The 16,904-nt window shown below is 44.4% G+C and overlaps 1 protein-coding gene across 3 annotated transcripts; it reads right to left on the bottom strand.

Annotated features, from left to right (window-relative positions):
* Positions 1-3,418: 3,418 nt before the first annotated feature.
* Positions 3,419-14,355, bottom strand: LOC112267002 (methylosome subunit pICln). Of its 3 annotated transcripts, XM_024444991.2 has the most exons (8): positions 13,699-14,353; positions 10,827-10,963; positions 10,626-10,721; positions 10,235-10,345; positions 10,094-10,099; positions 9,814-9,987; positions 3,795-3,861; positions 3,419-3,630 (listed from the first exon to the last, which is right to left on the bottom strand). In XM_024444991.2, coding segments are annotated over exons 1-8 (711 nt in total). In that variant the 5' UTR covers positions 13,818-14,353; the 3' UTR covers positions 3,419-3,629. The 3 variants fall into 3 exon arrangements, with proteins under 3 accessions (XP_024300759.1, XP_042153280.1, XP_042153279.1); XM_042297346.1 differs by lacking the exon at positions 10,094-10,099 and having other exon boundaries at positions 13,699-14,355; XM_042297345.1 differs by lacking the exon at positions 3,419-3,630 and having other exon boundaries at positions 3,794-3,861; positions 13,699-14,354.
* Positions 14,356-16,904: the final 2,549 nt, after the last annotated feature.

A 16,904-nucleotide genomic window follows, 5' to 3' on the forward strand; every position in this document is an offset into this window, starting at 1 on the left:
TGATGCAAGACTGATCCCCTCTATAAGAAATGTGCTAAAGGCCATCATCCTTTACAGTCAAAATGTAATTTTAATGGTAAAATTCTTGAATGGAGAATTCTCTTAACATTAATGAATAACTTAAAATAAATATAACTTAAATATACATTAACCTCTTCAATTAAAATAAATTAACATCATCATCTATAGAATGATATAACAAACAAAATAATAAAATCAGAAGCATATTTTTGAACTGTTTTCAGTCTGTTCTCAGTCTGTTCTCAGCCTGTGGGCATCATGTGTGTAGTGATCCAATATCCATAGCCATGCCATTTAAGAGTTATCACTGGGCCTTGCTCAGCGTTACTCACCAAGAGCCCAGCGCCGAGCCTTTTTGCTGGCAAAGTCACTGATCAAGTCTTTGATATCCAGCTTTCTAGCTAATTGACTTTCAATGGACAGAGTGGCAAAGCCTGTCCTGGGACATAGTGGACCTCAAATAGTTTTTAGCTTACTGAAAGCTCTCTCTCCACCAGCAATAGTAATAGGCAGTGTGCAAAATATACGTAAAGAGATGCACACTTCTCCAAAAATGCTTTGCAGCTGCATCTTACAAATTGCATTCAGGAGACAAGGGGACAAGTTAGGGGGGAAAGTGGCAGCATATACAGTGTTCAGGTGTCTTACTTCATGTTGAAACTCAGGTGTAAGATCTCTGGAATACTTCATGATCAGTGGTTGGCACACAGAAGGGACTTTATCCTCACGAATCTGTCCAACTTTCAGAACAGCAGAAAATGATTCTACAATTTTTGCAGTGGTGTGGAACCAAGTGTCCAAGTCACTTATGTTGTCCATAGCAGTAAAAACACTGTGTTCCAAAACTGCTGCACTGTCCTGAGCCGTCTCCTCTTGAGAGGTCTCATCGTGGAATCTCCTCTGGCGGCTGTGTTCCTTGCTCAATTGAGGTGCAACATCCATTTGCGTAGCAATCAGTGTCGCCTCAGACAGGAGAGACTCATCCATCTCTAAGAGCCTGCATCTCTTCCTTTAAGGCTCTGATATTGGCTGTCTCTGTGTCAAGTGAGATGTTTCCTGACTGGAGAATCACATTCCTGTCCTCAATGAATTGCAGTACCTGCAATTATGCTAACTGACATGTCATTCAACACAATGCTGCTCACCTCCTTCAGTTGGGAGTAGGGCTGGTTCAGGGGTATGGGGATGAGGAGACAGGGCTGGTTCAAGGGTATGGGGATGGGGTGACAGGGCTACTGAGCCTGAAGCTGCATCTGTTGGGCCTGGCACCAGGCAGGGGCAGGGAGAACTGATTTAGTATGAATAGCTTGCTAAAAGTTTGCCTGCATTGATTAAATCTCGGCTGAAAGAGAGGCTCGAAATGTAAACACTCAGAATTTTCTGTGAAGATATTAACTCACTAATGTTAGGGGATCAAAAGTAGCCTATTTCACTACGGACTACGCTACCAGGTTAATTTCCACCACTCACGGACCACACCCACCTTCCTTTGTGAACAATTGGGTGACATACTGTCGCCCTTCCTTTTCTCTCTCCAGTCTTTTTCGTTTATGGAAACCAGATTTTTCTTTAGGAAGCTGAAACATTATGCTCCACTGGCACTCCTCACTCGCAATTCACTGCTACCAAGTACCGTTCGCGCCTGGTTTGGGGGCAGAGGCTCTATGGATTTTTACTTTTTTGCCAAAAACAAGAAAAGAAACCGTTAGTTTTATTAGTACATTGTAAATAAAAAATATATTAATGATGATAGGTTAATAATTTAATGTTGAAAAAAAATGTACCTAATGTTATAATACTTGTTTAGGGCCCCTGTCAGTCACAGGCCCATAGAATCGTCCTAACTTTTCCCACACATATGCTGCCCCTGAACTGATACACTACCCATTTTTGAAATTGCTCCATGTGCATTCTATTATACATTTCAAGAGTAAGTTTAAAGCCAGACTGAGACCCCTCGCCCCACAGTTTGGGAACCACTGGTCTAGCGGTCTAGGCTACTGTCTCTGGTGCTCATTTACAGCTTACCTTTTCGAATCCAGCCCAAAGCAATTTCAGCACACTCTCCTATCTACAGTGCCTTGCGAAAGTATTCGGCCCCCTTGAACTTTGCGACCTTTTGCCACATTTCAGGCTTCAAGCATAAAGATATAAAACTGTATTTTTTTGTGAAGAATCAACAACAAGTGGGACACAATCATGAAGTGGAACGACATTTATTGGATATTTCAAACTTTCTTAACAAATCAAAAACTGAAAAATTGGGCGTGCAAAATTATTCAGCCCCTTTACTTTCAGTGCAGCAAACTCTCTCCAGAAGTTCAGTGAGGATCTCTGAATGATCCAATGTTGACCTAAATGACTAGTGTTGATAAATACAATCCACCTGTGTGTAATCAAGTCTCCGTATAAATGCACCTGCACTGTGATAGTCTCAGAGGTCCGTTAAAAGCGCAGAGAGCATCATGAAGAACAAGGAACACACCAGGCAGGTCCGAGATACTGTTGTGAAGAAGTTTAAAGCCGGATTTGGATACAAAAAGATTTCCCAAGCTTTAAACATCCCAAGGAGCACTGTGCAAGCGATAATATTGAAATGGAAGGAGTATCAGACCACTGCAAATCTACCAAGACCTGGCCGTCCCTCTAAACTTTCAGCTCATACAAGGAGAAGACTGATCAGAGATGCAGCCAAGAGGCCCATGATCACTCTGGATGAACTGCAGAGATCTACAGCTGAGGTGGGAGACTCTGTCTACAGGACAACAATCAGTCGTATATTGCACAAATCTGGCCTTTATGGAAGAGTGGCAAGAAGAAAGCCATTTCTTAAAGATATCCATAAAAAGTGTCGTTTAAAGTTTGCCACAAGCCACCTGGGAGACACACCAAACATGTGGAAGAAGGTGCTCTGGTCAGATGAAACCAAAATGGAACTTTTTGGCAACAATGCAAAACGTTATGTTTGGCGTAAAAGCAACACAGCTCATCACCCTGAACACACCATCCCCACTGTCAAACATGGTGGTGGCAGCATCATGGTTTGGGCCTGCTTTGTGACAAAACATCACATTTTAGAGTGGCCTTTGTCCCCATCACAAGGTGCATCTGTGTAATGATCATGCTGTTTAATCAGCTTCTTGATATGCCACACCTGTCAGGTAGATGGGTTATCTTGACAAATGATCACTAACAGGGATGTTAACAAATTTGTGCATATGGAACATTTCTGGGATCTTTTATTTCAGCTCCTGAAACATGGACCAACACTTTGCATGTTGCGTTTATATTTTTGTTCAGCATAATAAAACAGACTTCAATATTAAAACATTTGCTGACATCTCAGCGTAGCTCCTATGTTACTCCTCTGGAATGTGCACATAACACAAACACACTGTTATTCATACAAAAACTATTTATTTATTGAAGAGATTTCATACAAAGACAACACTGCTCCCTGTTGGGGAAAACTCAGTACAACTGGTCTTCAGGTACAAAACACGAGAGGAATATGTGTGTGGAAAATGATGCCTTGGGGACAGGAAGTGGAGAGGTTGTATTCTCCTATCCCACAATGTACCACAAGTGCTTTGACTGGCTGCGATCCATCTGAAAGAAGAAGAGGGAGCAAAAAAAGACAGTGAGAGACTTAGCTACAGTATGGTAAAGCAGGTCCATAAAGTTGACAGCAGGATGTGGATTTAAAGGTGATCACACAAAACATCACACTAACATACTGATAATTATAACGTAGTATTATGATATGTTTTTACTAGTGGTCTATGTCTGCATCTTCAAACTGTCCAGCCACCGTCGACCCTGCATCCACCTCCACCGCATCTGCAAAGACAGACATAGAAATACAATGACTAGAACAGCCAATATACTGATTATCATGAAACACATGCAGCTTTCTTCATGCTCATGTGTTCATAACGGGTGTGGGCTATGCTCTGAACTATATACCCGCTGGTCAGAGTGAGAAAAAGAAAGTGAAAGTGTTTTTGTTTTTTTCTCTTTCAAGATAGGGGCTCTGAATGCCTTGGAAGACAAAGTACATGTGACAAAGTCACAGGAAAAAAACATTCATACTGGAAATTCCAGCAGTGTGTGTCAAACAAACCTGGCCAGATTGATTTACTATACTGAGTTATATTTACTTACTACGTTAAGTTACAGCGCATTCATAAAGTATTCAGACCCCTTGACTTTTTCTACATTGTTAAGTTACAGCTTTAGCGCCAGAGGAGATGGTAGCCGTTTTCACAATCCTAACCAATTGTGCTATTTTGAATGTTCTTTGCATTGTTTGTAACTTATTTTGTACATATGTTTCTGCCACCTCTTATGACTGAAAATAGCTTCTGGATATCAGAACAACGATTACGCACCTTGAACTGGACAAAGATTGTTTCTTTAATGAGTCGGACACGAAGAATTTACTCCAGATACTCGACCAGGCTCAAAGAAGAGAAGACGCCAGTACAGGGTACACAGGTCCATGTCTCTTGTGATAATTCGTCGGCGAGTGGGTAACCCGCCTCTACCATCCGTCCTACCGGCCAACGTGCAATCATTGGAGAATAAACTGGATGAGCTCCGTTCAAGACCACCCTACCAACGGGACATTAAAAACTGTAATATCTTATGTTTCACAGAGTCGTGGCTGAACGACAACATGGATAAAATACCGTTGGCTGGTTTGTCTGTGCATCGGCAAGACCGAACAGCTGGGTCCATTAAGACAAGGGGTGCGGTCTATATATACTGTCAATAACAGCTGGTGTGAGAAATTAAATATTAAGGAAGTCTTGAGGCTTTGTATCATGATAAGCTGTAGACCACACTATTTACCAAGAGAGTTGATCTATATTTATCATAGCTGTAGAGTTACCACCACAAACCGATGCTGGAACGAAGACCGCACCCAACGAGCTGTATATTGCCATAAGCAAACAAAAAAATGCTCATACAGAGGCGGCACTCCTAGTGGTCAGGGACTTTAATGCTGGCAAACTTAAATCTGTTTTACCTAATTTCTACCAGCATGTTACATGTGCAACAAGTAGAGAATAAAAAAAACATATACACACACACACACACACACACACACATATACCCTGCTCAAAAAATAAAGGGAACACTTAAACAACACAATGTAACTCCAAGTCAATCACACTTCTGTGAAACCAAACTGTCCACTTAGGAAGCAACACTGATTGACAATACATTTCACATGCTGTTGTGCAAATGGAATAGACAACAGGTGGAAATTATAGGCAATTAGCAAGACACCCCCAATAAAGGAGTGGTTCTGCAGGTGGTGACCACAGACCACTTCTCAGTTCCTATGCTTCCTGGCTGATGTTTTGGTCACTTTTGAATGCTGGCGGTGCTTTCACTCTAGTGGTAGCATGAGACAGAGTCTACAACCCACACAAGTGGCTCAGGTAGTGCAGCTCATCCAGGATGACACATCAATGCGAGCTGTGTCAAGAAGGTTTGCTGTGTCTGTCAGCGTAGTGTCCAGAGCATGGAGGCGCTACCAAGAGACAGGCCAGTACATCAGGAGACGTGGAGGAGGCCGTAGGAGGGCAACAACTCACCAGCAGGACCGCTACCTCCGCTTTTGTACAAGGAGGAGCACTGCCAGAGCCCTGCAAAATGACCTCCAGCAGGCCACAAATGTGCATGTGTCTGCTCAAACGGTCAGAAACAGACTCCATGAGGGTGGTATGAGGGCCCGACGTCCACAGGTGGGGGCTGTGCTTACAGCCCAAAACCGTGAAGGACGTTTGGCATTTGCCAGAGAACACCAAGATTGGCAAATTCGCCACTGGCGCCCTGTGCTCTTCACAGATGAAAGCAGGTTCACACTGAGCACGTGACAGTGTCTGGAGACGCCGTGGAGAACGTTCTGCTGCCTGCAACATCCTCCAGCATGACCGGTTTGGCGGTGGGTCAGTCATGGTGTGGGGTGGCATTTCTTTGGGGGGCCGCACAGCCCTCCATGTGCTCGCCAGAGGTAGCCTGACTGCCATTAGGTACCAAGATGAGATCCTCAGACCCCTTGTGAGACCATATGCTGCTGCGTTTGGCCCTGGGTTCCTCCTAATGCAAGACAATGCTAGACCTCATGTGGCTGGAGTGTGTCAGCAGTTCCTGCAAGAGGAAGGCATTGATGCTATGGACAGGCCCGCCCGTTCCCCAGACCTGAATCCAATTGAGCACATCTGGGACATCATGTCTCGCTCCATCCACCAACGCCACGTTGCACCACAGACTGTCCAGGAGTTGGCGGATGCTTTAGTCCAGGTCTGGAAGGAGATCCCTCAGGAGACCATCCACCACCTCATCAGGAGCATGCCAAGGCGTTGTAGGGAGGTCATACAGGCACGTGGAGGCCACACACACTACTGAGCCTCATTTTGACTTGTTTTAAGGACATTACATCAAAGTTGGATCAGCCTGTAGTGTGGTTTTCCACTTTAATTTTGAGTGTGATTCCAAATCCAGACCTCTATGGGTTGATACATTTGATTTCCATTGATAATTTGTGTGATTTTGTTGTCAGCACATTCAACTATGTAAAGAAAAAAGTATTTAATAAGAATATTTCATTAATTCAGATCTAGGATGTGTTATTTTAGTGTTCCCTTTATTTTTCTGAGCAGTGTATATATATTTTTTAAACCTCTAGACCATCTTTACTCCACACAGAGACGTGTACAAAGCTCTCCCTCCATTTGGCAAATCTTACCATAATTATATTCTTCTGATTCCCACTCATAAGCAAAAACCCACAGTGACCGTCCCTACATACCCCAACCAGAAGCCATGGATTACAGGCAACATCTGCACTGAGCTAAACGATAGAGCTGCCGCTTTCAAGGAAAGCGAATCTAACCCAGATGCTTATAAGAAATCCAGCTACACCCTCAGACGAACAATCAAACAGGCAAAGCGTAAATACAGGACTAAGATTGAATCCTACAAGACCGGCTCCGGGCACTGTTCGGATGTGGCAAGGCTTGCAAACTATTACGGACTACAAAGGGAAGCTTAACCGCGAGCTGCCCAGTGATACAAGCCTACCAGACGAGCTAAAGGACTTTGAAACAAGCAACACTGAAGCATGCATGACAGCACCAGTTGGTCTGGACTACTGTGTGATCACGCTCACCGTAGCCGATGTGAGTAAGACATTTAAACAGGTCAACAATCACAAGGCCGCAGGGACAGACGGATTACCAGAACGTGTACTGGTAAGGCTAGGCAACAATATATCTGCCATGATGATCCTCAACACAGGGGCCTCTCAGGGGTGCGTGCTTTGTCCCCTCCATGACTGCATGGCCAAGCACGATTCCAACACCATTATTAAGTTTGCCAACAACACAACGCGATAGGCCTGATCACCGACAACGATGAGACAGCCTATAGGGAGGTCAGAGACCTGGAACTGTAGTGCCAGGACAACCTCTCCCTTAACTTGATCAAGACAAAGGAGATGATTGTGGACTACAGGAAAAGGAGGGCCGAGCACGCCTCCATTCTCATCGACAGGGCTGTAGTGGAGCAGGTTGAACGCTTCAAGTTCCTTGGTGTCCACATCACCAACAAGCTAACATGGTCCAAACACACCAAGACAATCGTGAAGAGGTTACAAAAATGCCTATTCCCCCTCAGGAGACTGAAAAGTTCTGGCATGGGTCCTCAGATTGTCAAAAAGTCCTACAGCTGCACCACCGAGAGCATCCTGACTGGTTGCATCACCGCCTGGTATTGCAACTGCTCGGCCTCTGACCGCATGGCGCTACAGTGGGTAGTGCATACGGACCAGTACATCACTGGGGACAAGCTTCCTGCCACCCAGGAAAAGGGATACAACCTTTATACCAGGTTGTATCAGAGGAAGGCCATAAAAATTGCCAGACTCCAGCCACCCTAGTCATAGACTGGCTACTATTTTTTAACTCTTCGTTTTCTTAAAACTGGATTGTTGGTTAAAGGCTTGTAAGTAAGCATTTCACGATAAGGTCTACTCCTGTTGTATTCGGCACAATTTTTGTTCTAAAATTGATTATGTCAATCTACACACAATACACAAAACAAAAACAGGTTAAAAATAACTTATTTACATAAGAATTCAGACCCTTTGCTATGAGACTCGAAATAGCATCCTGTTTCCATTGATCATCATGGAGATGTTTCTACAACTTGGGAGTCCACCTGTGGTAACTTCAACTGATTGGACATGATTTGGAAAGGCACAGACCGGTCTATATAAGGTCCCACAGTTGACAGTGCATGTCAGAGCAAAAACCAAGCCATGAGGTTGAAGCAATCGTCTGTAGAGCACCGAGACACAAATCTGGGGAAGGGTACCAAAATATTTCTGCAGCATTGAAGAAGTTTGGAACCACCAAAACTTTTCCTAGAGCTGGCCGCCTGGTTAAACTGAGCAATCAGGGGAGAAGAGCTCCAGTGGCAACAGCCTCCTGAGACTAGACAGCACTACTAGGGGGGTTCATGTATCATGAAATAAACTAATACGGTACTCTGGTGAATGTGATCAGCATGCAGAGCTGGATGCGTGTCCCTGCTGAGGACACCTCAGACAAGGTTAAAGGTCAACTGAAGGGGCGTGTGACCCTGGCCGAGGGGGGTTGGACCCCTTGCCTTCCCATTGGTCTACCCTCTGGGGTTGCCCTTCGTCAGGAGACACAAAGTGGCTGGGGAGAAGCACCTAGAGTGCTGGGAGGAGGAGTGGAGTCGCACCATGGTTCTGTTCTCCAGAGGAGAATGGCTAGCCGGTAGGGGGACCACTATAGAAGAACACATTCAGTCGGCCAGGTCAGAGCTCAGATGGCTCTTAGAGAAACGTGGGAACAGGTACCATGTCAACAACAAGGAGAAAGAGCTACCACAGAAAATCCAAAAGTAGGTACCAAATAGGGAAGAGATGGAGGGAGAGAGATGGTACAAGAGAGAAAAGATAGAAGTGTAAGAAGAGTGTGTGACAGAGGGAAGAGATTCTAGCAGATGTATCCTTCTCAGAGAAACACAGCCACAGAAATTGAGTGTTTTCACTCTTTTGTAGTGATAAGTCAGCGACAGGCTGGAGTTGGAGAACCATCCGGTGCTCAAGAGAAGGACTAACTGTACTGGCTTATTAGTTGCCAGTATCAGGCTGACTTCAATGCTCTTATTTTAACTTCTAGAGGACTCCATGGCTAAGCTCCCTCATCTGACAGATGCTTGTTCCATTCAAGCCAGTCAGGATATTCTAAGACCAAGTAGCTAGCCTGGTAATATTTTTGTAACCTATATCAATGTTTTTGCATGCATCTTTTATTATATTATGTTATGTTCTCTTTGTTATGTACTTGCTGTTATGTAGTGACTATGTAGAGCGGGATCATTGTCACTCTGTCCTCAAGTGCCATCCAGGCTGTATCACAACTGGCCGTGATTGGGAGTTCCATAGGGCGGCGCTCAATTGGCCCAGCGTCGTCCGGGTTTGGCCGGTGTAGGCCGTCATTGTAAATAAGAATTTGTTCGTAACGGACTTGCCTAGTTAAATAAATCTTGCGGTTATTACAATACACACCACATCTAACAAGCAGAGCCGAGAAAGTCAGTTTCAAGAACCTCCGCTGTGTATTATTTACATCCCGTTCATGAAACTTTGCCTGTGGGGTTATACTATTTCAGTGTGTGTGTGACCTACCCTTTTATCCTGTGTTTGACTATGTGTGTGACCTATTCTTGTACGTGTGTGTGACCCACCGTCAAACTCTCCATTGGTCTCATCAGTGCGGACCCCAGCCATGTGAAAGGTGTTTGCGACAGACTGAGCTAACATGCCCTCCAGTCTCTGTAGAGTGGCCTGGCCTTCAGCCCTCAGCCCCGACACACCCTCCTCATATGTACAGAATGACGGGATATCACCCTGACCATGCTCTGGGGGACAGAGAGAGAATACCACCAGTGAGTGCGTGTGTACCTGTGTGTGTAGTAGTAGTAGCAGCAGCTGGTAGGGTGAGTGCCTAGTTGTTAGGCTTCTTACCTGCCTCTTTTCCGTTGAAGGGAGAAAGAAGGTGGAGATACAATGTTAATATTATCTTCTTGATTACTCCATCTATGTGAGTTCATGAACTGTATGTTAAAGTGTGTCTGTATGCTTGTATAAATGAATGAGTTTACACACCTGCCTCCTCCACATCGTACTCATCTCCGTCAAAATCCCCGTTGGAGTCTTCGTCATCTGGGTCTGGGTGCAGGGCCTGACACTCACACATCGCTGAAAACATAGACTCCACTGGACACACACACACACACACACATACATACATTAGGGAAATCCTAGCTGGCATAGCGATTCTAAACTAGAGCTGCATGTCAAAAAAACTGGAGAGACAAAAGCTTTAGACATCCCTAATGCATGTGTGTATAGAGATGTTTGAACTTGTTATTGGCTATTGTACAGCACTGGTTACATTATATGTGGAAGATGTTATTATCTGTGACCTGCTTAATAAAGATGCATTGACTTAAATTTAGCCCTGCACAACTAGACATCCCTCTCCCCTCACACTTACATGCTGCCTTGTCGCTAGGGACGAAGCGGATCTCTGTGATCCCCTCACACTCATCTTCCTCATCTTCATCATCATGGGCATTCTCCTGCATCTCATCTGGGGAACACACAGACACACACTTTAGGATCTTCTTACTCGATCACAAGTTTGCGTTTCACTGCGAGTTTGATATTGACACTGATGGACAGGTGTGTCTCTCACCGTTGAGTTTTGCATTGACCATGACGTATAGATGTTCCTGTGGGTAGGCGCTGAGGTCTCGTGAGATGGCGTGAAGGCTGATAGTGGGGTACTCCAGAGAGAAACCCATCCCTGACCCGTCAAACCACGACAACCGCCTGGAAAACACAGGAAAGCAACATTCTCACTCAGCATCAACAAAAAGGAGATGATCGTGGACTTCAGGAAACAGCACCCTCCCCTATCCACATTAACAGGACCGCAGGGGAGGTGGAAAGCTTCAAGTTCCTCGGCATACACATCACTGACAAACTGAAATGGTCCACCCACACAGATAGTGTGGTGAAGAAAGCGCAACAGCACCTCTTCAACCTCAGGAGGCTGAAGAAATTTGGCTTGGCACCTAAAACCTTCAAACAGAATGCTGTTCATCGACTACAGCTCGGCATTCAACACCATAGTACCCTCCAAGCTCGTCATCAAGCTCGAGACCCTGGGTCTCGACCCCGCCCTGTGCAACTGGGTACTGGACTTCCTGACGGGCCGCCCCCAGGTGGTGAGGGTAGGCAACAACATCTCCTCCCCGCTGATCCTCAACACTGGGGCCCCACAAGGGTGCGTTCTGAGCCCCCTCCTGTACTCCCTGTTCACCCACGACTGCGTGGCCATGCACGCCTCCAACTCAATCATCAAGTTTGCGGACGACACAACAGTGGTAGGCTTGATTACCAACAACGACGAGACGGCCTACAGGGAGGAGGTGAGGGCCCTCGGAGTGTGGTGTCAGGAAAATAACCTCACACTCAACGTCAACAAAACTAAGGAGATGATTGTGGACTTCAGGAAACAGCAGAGGGAACACCCCCATCCACATCGATGGAACAGTAGTGGAGAGGGTAGCAAGTTTTAAGTTCCTCGGCATACACATCACAGACAAACTGAATTGGTCCACTCACACAGACAGCATCGTGAGGAAGGCGCAGCAGCGCCTCTTCAACCTCAGGAGGCTGAAGAAATTCGGCTTGTCACCAAAAGCACTCACAAACTTCTACAGATGCACAATCGAGAGCATCCTGGCGGGCTGTATCACCGCCTGGTATGGCAACTGCACCGCCCTCAACCGTAAGGCTCTCCAGAGGGTAGTGAGGTCTGCACAACGCATCACCGGGGGCAAACTACCTGCCCTCCAGGACACCTACACCACCCGATGCTACAGGAAGGCCATAAAGATCATCAAGGACATCAACCACCCGAGCCACTGCCTGTTCACCCCGCTGTCATCCAGAAGGCGAGGTCAGTACAGGTGCATCAAAGCTGGGACCGAGAGACTGAAAAACAGCTTCTATCTCAAGGCCATCAGACTGTTAAACAGCCACCACTAACATTGAGTGGCTACTGCCAACACACTGTCAATGACACTGACTCTACTCCAGCCACTTTAATCATGGGAATTGATGGGAAATGATGTAAATATATCACTAGCCACTTTAAACAATGCTACCTTATATAATGTTACTTACCCTACATTGTTCATCTCATATGCATACGTTGATACTGTACTCTATATCATCGACTGCATCCTTATGTAATACATGTATCACTAGCCACTTTAACTATGCCACTTGGTTTACATACTTATCTCATATGTATATACTGTACTCGATATCATCTACTGTATCGTGCCTATGCTGCTCTGTACCATCACTCATTCATATATCCTTATGTACATATTCTTTATCCCCTTACACTGTGTATAAGACAGTAGTTTTTTTTGGAATTGTTAGTTAGATTACTTGCTCGTTATTACTGCATTGTCGGAACTAGAAGCACAAGCATTTCGCTACACTCGCATTAACATCTGCTAACCATGTGTATGTGACAAATAAAATTTGATTTGATTTGAAACTACCTGCCCAGAGGGTGGTGCGGTCTGCCCAACGCATCACCGGTTGCAAACTACCCGCCCTCCAGGACACCTACAGCACCCAATGTCACAAGAAGGCCAAAAAAAGATTATCAAGGACAACAACCACCTGAGCCACTGCCTGTTCACCCCACTACCTTCCAGAAGGTGAGGTCAGTACAGGTGCATCAAAGCTGGGACCGAGAGACAGAAAAACAGCGTCTCTCTCAAGGCCATCAGCCTGTTAAATGGCCATCACTAGCACAGAGGCTGCTGCCTATATACAGACTTGAAATCACTGGCCACGTCAATGGAACACTAATCACTTAAACAATGTTACATATCTTGCATAACTCATCTCATATGGATATACTCTATACTATTCTACTTAATCTTAGTCTATGCTGCTCTGACATTACTCGTCCATATACTTATACATTCTTAATATCATTATTTTACTTAGATGTGTGTGTATTGGGTATATGTTGTGAAATTGTTAGATATTACTGCACTGTCAGAGCTAGAAACACACGCATTTCACTACACCTGAAATAACATCTTCTAAACACATGCATGTGACCAATAAAATTGGATGACTATTATATGGTGGACACTCATTGTATTTCCTTGATTCATCTTGTCCTCCCTCCTTGCCTCCTCAAAACGGAGGAACCTCAGATCTTCCCGGCCAATGTGCTTTGAGAAGGAGACAAGGAGGAAGGATGTGAGGCAAGGAGAAGTGATTCATCAATTAAATATAATTGAGATCCACGTCAAGTAATTGACTAGTTAGCTAACATGATGCAAAATTCAAGTTCAAGGTGCTCAAGTTGAAGTTTATAAAAATAAAAAAATGTTAAGTGTATATTTTCAAAGCAAAAACACTAAGGAAACATGTAAGTCTTGAAACTTCCTGATTTTAGGACTTTAGAAATTAGCTAGCATGCCAACTAACAAATGTCAACTGGACAACACCAAAGCGTCACATACGTTTCAGCAACGTAGAGAGTCCCTGTGCCGAGACCCTTCCCGTCCAACACCGCCGTCGTCTCGCCTTGTTCATGCCGAACTCCCTCGGTTGGTGGGGGCACACTCCTTAGCAGAACCATCCTCGGAAACCGATGGGGGACGGCAGAGAAAACTCTCTTTTGGGTCGGTCCACAACACTGCACTTCTGTGACCTGGCTGGCTAACTTCGTTTCCCAAAACTGCCTATTTAACTCTGTCTGAACAGAAACGGATAGCTAGACGTCTGTGCAGGCAAGACAAAATAAAAGACGATATAGCTATCGATAGCCTGAAGAGTTAACGAGTTCGAATATTTATTTAGTAGACATTCCCCTGAAACGTTAGTGCCATTAGCTTGCTCGGTAGCATTTACTCGACCCAGCTCCCACTGCTAGCTAGCAGGTAGTTAACGTCACCGTTCTTATTATAGCTCAGTTGTAACAACTACGCATCCCCGCCAAGAAAATAAGTTGCGACAAAGTAAATATGGCTTGTAATAAAAAATGTAAGCGCTTATTTGTCTTATTTTTTAGGTTCGGGTTCTTTATTATAGCTCAGAGTTAGGGTTTCAAATAGATACATTGTAGAAATAGGCGAGGGTTAATGACGCTGTGGAAACTAGTGACGGAGCAGAGAAGGAACAGCGACGGCAAGACAACATTACCGCCAACTACAGGTCGGGGGGTGTACGAGGAAGTGATGATTTTCCTCTTCCTACTAGCCGCGCGAAAAGTTAAAAACAACATAACTACTTGGCCAAAGGTATGTGGACACCTACTAGTCGAAAATATAATTCCAAAATCATGGGCATTACTATGGAGTTGGTTCCCCTTTGCTTATATAACAGCCTCCACTGTTCTGGGGAGGCTTTCTACTAGATGTTGGAACATTGCTGCAGGGACTTGTTTCCTTTCAGCCACAAGAACATTAGTGAGGTTGGGTGCTGATTATGGGCAATTAGGTCTGGCTTGCAGTCTCCGTTCCAATTGATCCCAAAGGTGTTCAATGGGGTTGAGGTCAGGGCTCTGTGCAGGCCAGTCAAGTTCTTCCACACTGATCTCCATAAACCATTTCTGTATGGACCTTCGCTTTGTCATGCTGAAACAGGAAAGGTCCTTCCCCAAACTGTTGTAACAAAGCTGGAAGCACAGAATCGTTGAGAATCAGTGGTGGAAAAGGTATCCAATTGTCATACTTGAGTAAAAGTAAAGATTCATTAATAGAAAATGACAAGTAAAAGTGAAAGACCCAGTAAAATACTACTTGAGTAGAAGTCAGTATTTGGTTTTATTTGGTATTTGCTAAAATATACTTAAGCATCAAAATTAAAAGTATAAGTAATCTCATATTCCTTATACTAAGCAAACCATTTTACATGTTTTAATTTACAGAAAGCCAGGGGCACACTCCAACATACGTACATAATTTACAAATTAATCATCTGTGTTTAATGAGTCCAGAGGATCAGAGGCAATAGAGATGATCAGGGATGTTATCTTGATAATTGTGTGATTTGGACCATTTTCCTGTATTGCCAAGCATTCAAAATATAACAAGTACTTTAGGTGTCAGGGAAAATGTATGGAGTAAAAAGTACATTATTTTGTTAAGAAATGTAGTGAAGTAAAAGTTGTCAAAAATATAAATAGTAAAGTACAGATACCCCAAAAAACAACTTAAGTAGATACTTTAAAGTATTTTTTACTTAAGTACTTACACCACTGTCTAGAATGTCATTGTATACTGTAGCGTTAAGACTTCACTTCACTGGAACTAAGGGGCCTAGCCCGAATCATGAAAAACAGCCCCAGATCATTATTCCTCCTCCACCAAACTTTACATTTGGCACTATGTAATAGAGAAGGTAGCGTTATTCTGGCATCCACCAAACCCCGATTCATCTGTCAGACTGGCAGATGGTGAAGTGTGATTCATCACTCCAGTGAACATGTTTCCACAGCTCCAGAGTACAATGGCTGCAAGCTTTACACCATTCCAACCGACGCTTGGCATTGGGCATGGTGATCTTAAGCTTCAGTGTGGCTGCTCGTCCATGGAAACCCATTACATGAAGCTCTTGACGAACAGTTCTTGGGCTGTTGTTGCTTCCACAGGCAGTTTGTAACTCAGTAGTGAGTGTTGAAACCGAGGACAGACAATTTTTATGCTCTTCAGCACTGGCGAACTGACTTTTTGGAAAGGTGACATCCTATGATTATGCCACGTTGAAAGTATCTGAGTTCTTCAGTAAGGCCATTCTACTGATAATGTTTGTCTATTGAAATTGCATTACTGTGTGCTTGATTTTATACTCCTGTCAGTAACGGGTGTGGCTGAAATAACTGAATCCACTAATTTGAAGCAGTGTCCACATACAGTGCATTTGGAAAGTATTTAGACCCCTTGACTTTATCTACGTTGTTACGTTAATACCTTATTCTAAAATGGATTAAATTGTTTTTTTCCCCCTCAATGTACACACTACCCATGATGACAAAGCAAAAACAGGTTAGACATTTTTGCAAATATATTAAAAATAAACAGAAATATCACATTTACATAAGTACTCAGACCCTTTACTCAGTACTTTGTTGAAGCACCTTTGGCAGTGATTCCAGCCTTAAACCGTCTTGGGTATGACTCTACAAGCTTGGCACACCTGTATTTGGGGAGTTTCTCCTATTCCTCTCTGCAGATCCTCTCAAGCTCTGTCAGGTTGGATGGGGACCGTCGCTGCACAGCTATTTTGAGGTCTCTCCAGAGATGTTCGATCGGCTTCAAGTCCAGTCTCTGGCTGGGCCACTCAAGGACATTCAGAGACTTGTCCCGAAGCCACTATAACGTTGTCTTGGCTGTGTGCTTAGGGTCGTTGTCCTGTTGGAAGGTTTTCCTTCGCCCCAGTCTGAGGTCCTGAGCAGGTTTTCGTCAAGGATTTCTCTGTACTTTGCTCTGTTCATTTTTCCCTCTCCTGACTAGTCTCCCAGTCCCTGCCACTGAAAAACTTCCCCATGGTGCCAGGTTTCCTCCAGATGTGACGCTTGGCATTCATCAGACCAGAGAATTTTGTTTCTCATGTTCAGAGTCCTATAGGTGCCTCTTGGTATTATCTAAGTGGGCTGTCATGTGCCTTTTACTGAGGAGTGGCTTCCCGCTGACTACTCTACTATAAAGGCCTGATTGGTGGAGTG

The sequence above is a fragment of the Oncorhynchus tshawytscha genome, linkage group LG14 (assembly GCF_018296145.1).
Source record: "Oncorhynchus tshawytscha isolate Ot180627B linkage group LG14, Otsh_v2.0, whole genome shotgun sequence".
In the NCBI taxonomy this organism is placed as follows: Eukaryota; Metazoa; Chordata; class Actinopteri; order Salmoniformes; family Salmonidae; genus Oncorhynchus; species Oncorhynchus tshawytscha.